Source organism: Cajanus cajan, chromosome 8, assembly GCF_000230855.2.
Source record: "Cajanus cajan strain Asha chromosome 8, NIPB_CcT2T_4, whole genome shotgun sequence".
Classification (NCBI taxonomy): Eukaryota; Viridiplantae; Streptophyta; class Magnoliopsida; order Fabales; family Fabaceae; genus Cajanus; species Cajanus cajan.
The window spans coordinates 49,875,812-49,880,170 of NC_138524.1; the positions used below are offsets into that span (position 1 = coordinate 49,875,812).

Genomic DNA, 4,359 nt, shown 5'->3' on the forward strand with positions numbered 1-4,359 from the left:
AACTTGGTAATAGTGGGTGATTTGATATTAATTTATTATAGTGAATTAAGAGTCTAACTCAACCCTATAAATTAACTTATAAGGTGATAATTATTACTCACTTATATACTATTTAATTATCTTATCTCTAATCGATGTGGGACTAGTTTTTTTCAATAAATAATTGTCGCTAATAATAAACTTTAGTGTAATATAAATACACTTTTAGTGACTATTATATATTAGCCATTAATATTTTTATTATATAATTAAATAGCGACAATTAAATTATTATCATTAAACAATTCTCGTTAAAAATAATTTTTGTTGTAGTGTACTATAACAATTAGTGTTACATGTCCATGCATTTGCAAAATGCAATTCATTGTCGATTTGTCACATCTCATGGAGAATCCAAATTCAAAAGTGTTAATTTCCCCTTTCCTTTTTGATTTCTACACGGAACGGACAATGGAGAAAGGGAAAGTGGGAGGGGACAAAAAGCATGTAATTAAGAAAGTAATAAAGATGAAAGATGAAAAAAAAAATGCAGTAGGTGGATCCGGGCATAGTTGTGTGTTTATGCATACATATTCTTTTATTCTTTTCTTTAACAGTTTGAACTTGGAAGGATGAATATATATATATATAGAAAAGCGTGCAATGCCAGACTTCAAGAAAAAGGTGTATTGATAGAAACAAGGAATAGTCAAGAGGATAGCAGTGTGATAAGGCAGAAGGGAAAAGGTAAAAGAATTGGTCAAGTCACAGTCATTGAATTCATTTCATACCCAATGGAATTAACAAAGGCGTTCAGATACAAGACACAGGTTCATAGTGTTGGCACTGTCTAATAAATGCGAATGGCATTGTGAATTAAACGTAGGGTGACTCATTGTGTTGAGTAGTTTTACTCAGAAGCAACTTGAAGCAACTGCTATAAATGCACTTCTCTTTTTACAGCATAGTCTAATCATCTTTTTTTTTTTTCTTCTCGTATCCAATACTGTAACGTGTTTCGCACGACCAAACAAATCGATACAATTAATTAAAAACATGGTTACGGAGAACAATAAACAAATATTCTCATCAAGTACTACTATTACCATGTCATGCTATATATTTGACTAAAATTGTCCTAGTATTGCTCATTAATACTGTTTGCTAATTAATAATGGTCATCTTTCGGTGGAGGATTTCTCTTCTTTATATTGACGTCATATTTATGTTTAGATGCTTTGCAATGATTTAAAATTAAAAAATATTAAAATGCAACTCGAGCTTTGACGTACGGTTTCTTAGTCTCTAGAAGTGCACATCAAAAATGAAGATTTCGGGTTCCATTCTTTTCTCTACCTACTATTGTCAAAACTTTGTGATTAAATATAATAATAAGCATAATGATAAGACTCTCACTCTCTCAAAGACATTGATTAACATATATATATATATATGTATAAGTTTTTTAACAGTTATATATATTGAAGTTATGTTAGAAAGTGCACTGTTGTACTTTCTAATTAAAAACACTTATGATTTTCCAGCAAGTGTGATTAAGATAATAGCTAACATTTTCCTAATAATATTAATAAACATAAAAAGAATTAATTTTACAATCAGATACATTAAAATTATGTGATATAATTAACATAAAAAGAAATTCATTTTAATCATACAACCATAAATTATATATAAATTATATTTAATCGTACAACCACATACATTTAAATTATTTGATATTAATATCATGTTGATCGTACATTTTGATTATATATTTACGATGAGCTTAATTTCTCGCACATCGTCTCTCACTAATATTCTTTCTTTCTCTAGAGTGTACTGTACTATATTAATATATTAATTACTAAGACAATTTTGTGCCAAAACTCATGCACCTGATTAATGGGAATCAGTGAGATTGACATTTCCAGACTTAGATAACAAATTATTATAGACTAGTAGCATTTCCAAATTAACTTAGGCAAGACCATGACAAATTGCTTACATTATATGTATAGAATTGATGAATCTGGCAACGTTATGAGTCCAAATTTATACATGATTGTGAGTGACAAAATATGCATTTATGTGAATATGAGTGACCATGATAATTAACAAACCACAATTAAATGAAGCATTATAGCTGAAAAAGAGGAAGAGAGAGGTTTAGGTTTAATTCAACTAATTAATTACCTATTGCATTAAATATGTCACCCCATGAAACCCTAGGTGCGGTTGGAAGTGTGGCGGTCATCGCCCCCGCCAGCAGCACTCTGATGCTGAAGCTGGTTGAGTTGCCCTAAGCTGGCGGATATGTTCATGGCCAAGAGACTGGCATCATAGTTGCTCCCTCCATCAAAGCCTCTCACCACTTGTTGTTCCCTAGGGAAGAATTGGTGGTGATGATAGTGGTAGTGGTGGTCACGGCCGAAGCCACCACCAGTAGACGTGTTCTGGTGATGGTGGTAGGCCGTGGCCGCCGACTCGGACGCTATGAGGCCATGGTTGGTGGTGATGCTCAAGTTTTGGTACCTAGAGAGCTCGGATTTGGCACAATAGAGGTCCATTTGAAGCTGGCGAAGTTGGTGTTGTAGGAGGGATATGACTCCTACACAACCATAGACAGGGTCACGGAGCCTCATTTCAGCTTCATAAGCGAGGGAATTGACGGCGTCTTCACGTTGGTGAGGGTGCAAGTCGTTGAGAAGCTTTGTGACATTGCTTGCCCCAAAAATTCTATGAACGTTTGCGAACTTTTGAGGCTGGTCAGGGGGGAAGTAGGGTGCAAATGCACACTCGGGTTGGCATTTGCGACGCAAGAACTTGCATGCTGCACATGGTGAATTTGAAGATGCCATAGTAGTCACTTCTTGCTCCTCTTCCTCCTAGTCCTAGCTACCTCCTTTTCTTTCTCTCTCTCACACCACCATTAATTTCTGTGAGGCATTCACCATGTTTGTTATCACTATATTGTAAAATAATGGTCATAAATGTTATCAAGAAAAGAGAAGTGATCAATTAATGTGTGTTAGATGGCCAAATCCATTATTTTACGCTTTCTTTTTGGTACAATCCATTATTTTACGCTACACACTCTTTTCCCTCTCCTTTCCTTATTTTATTATTACTACATTTTATAATTTAAAATCGAACCACCCTAATTCTTGTTAAAACCCTAATAAAACTTGCTTTCCTTTTACCACCACATTTTGCGCTAGATTTTTATATTGTGAAATTCTACCCTAATTTTTCTACAAAATTTGGTTATTTTAGTTTAGCTTCAATGGAAAAGGTAAACAAATATCAAGACTAAATAAATATAATTTGGCCAGGGTTTCCCAACTGGGTTTGGTCAGGGAAAAAAAATATAGATTTGGGAGATCCAAGAGGGAAAAAGATGAAAAGAGCAATGGGATTGAGGAAAATACAGGAGTGACAAAAACAAGGAATAGATCTGCATATATAACTAAGTTCAAAGATTGAGTTACCAGTCAAATTTCATATCCTCAGACAAAATCCTTGATCCTTGTGCTGCTGGCTGAGGAATTGAAGACAAAAACCAAGGGCGAGAGTTTGTATAAGAGGAACGAGGTTCTGCCTGGGGAAAAAAATAATGTTGAATGTTTGAAGGCAGAAGACACTCCCTTATGTAACAATGAGACTTGATTGTTTAACTTCGTACGATGGAGGGGTATAAATATAGGGAGAAGAACTTAATTAATTTTATTCTTATGATTCTGCAACATATATAGTCTTAAGTTGGATACATAATATTTCAATTGTCTCTACTCGAGTAATTGGAAGCATTTAAATCTTTATAACATCCTTGACATGGCCAGAAAAATCATTATGCCAGGATAATTGGCTTGTTCATTTTCCTCTTCAGTTTCGTTTTTGCTTTTGCAGATGGACGAAGCCATGAATATATTGATGATCGAGAAACCAGAACATCACTCGGTAATTTACTGATAAAGTGAAAGAAAAATATATTGTTAGAATTAATGGAAGAAATTTTGACACATTTAATAAATAAATGCACGTCAAAAACAAAGATTTTGTAATAGTTCTCTATTTAATTGCTATTTGAATTTACATTATAATAATTTTGTAAAAATTAACATTTTTTTTTAATTCATATGCAAAAGGTAGTAAAAAGACATATAACTTAACAATTATTTTCATCACATATACTAATAACGCAATAATTAATGATGACTTTTTATAATTTATCGTGTTCTACATTTTTTCCATTACATGCGTATATTTGTTATGTTTATTTAGAAAATTAAGATATAAATACCTATAAATTATTTCACTTATTTGTATTTTTATAATAATTATTTATATATTTCATCCACCGTTTCCGAACAATTATATATA

General features: G+C 32.7%; 1 protein-coding gene across 2 annotated transcripts; it reads right to left on the reverse strand.

Annotated features, from left to right (window-relative positions):
* Positions 1–474: 474 nt before the first annotated feature.
* AS2 (Lateral organ boundaries (LOB) domain family protein) lies at positions 475–4,159 on the reverse strand. Of its 2 annotated transcripts, XM_083062739.1 has the most exons (3): positions 3,468–4,159; positions 2,173–2,915; positions 475–985 (listed from the first exon to the last, which is right to left on the reverse strand). In XM_083062739.1, exon 2 carries the CDS (start codon positions 2,835–2,837, stop codon positions 2,205–2,207), a length of 633 nt encoding a protein of 210 aa, XP_082918865.1. In that variant the 5' UTR covers positions 2,838–2,915; positions 3,468–4,159; the 3' UTR covers positions 475–985; positions 2,173–2,204. The 2 variants fall into 2 exon arrangements, with proteins under 2 accessions (XP_082918865.1, XP_020207530.2); XM_020351941.3 differs by lacking the exon at positions 475–985 and having other exon boundaries at positions 1,744–2,915; positions 3,468–4,156.
* Between the last annotated feature and the right edge of the window lie 200 nt (positions 4,160–4,359).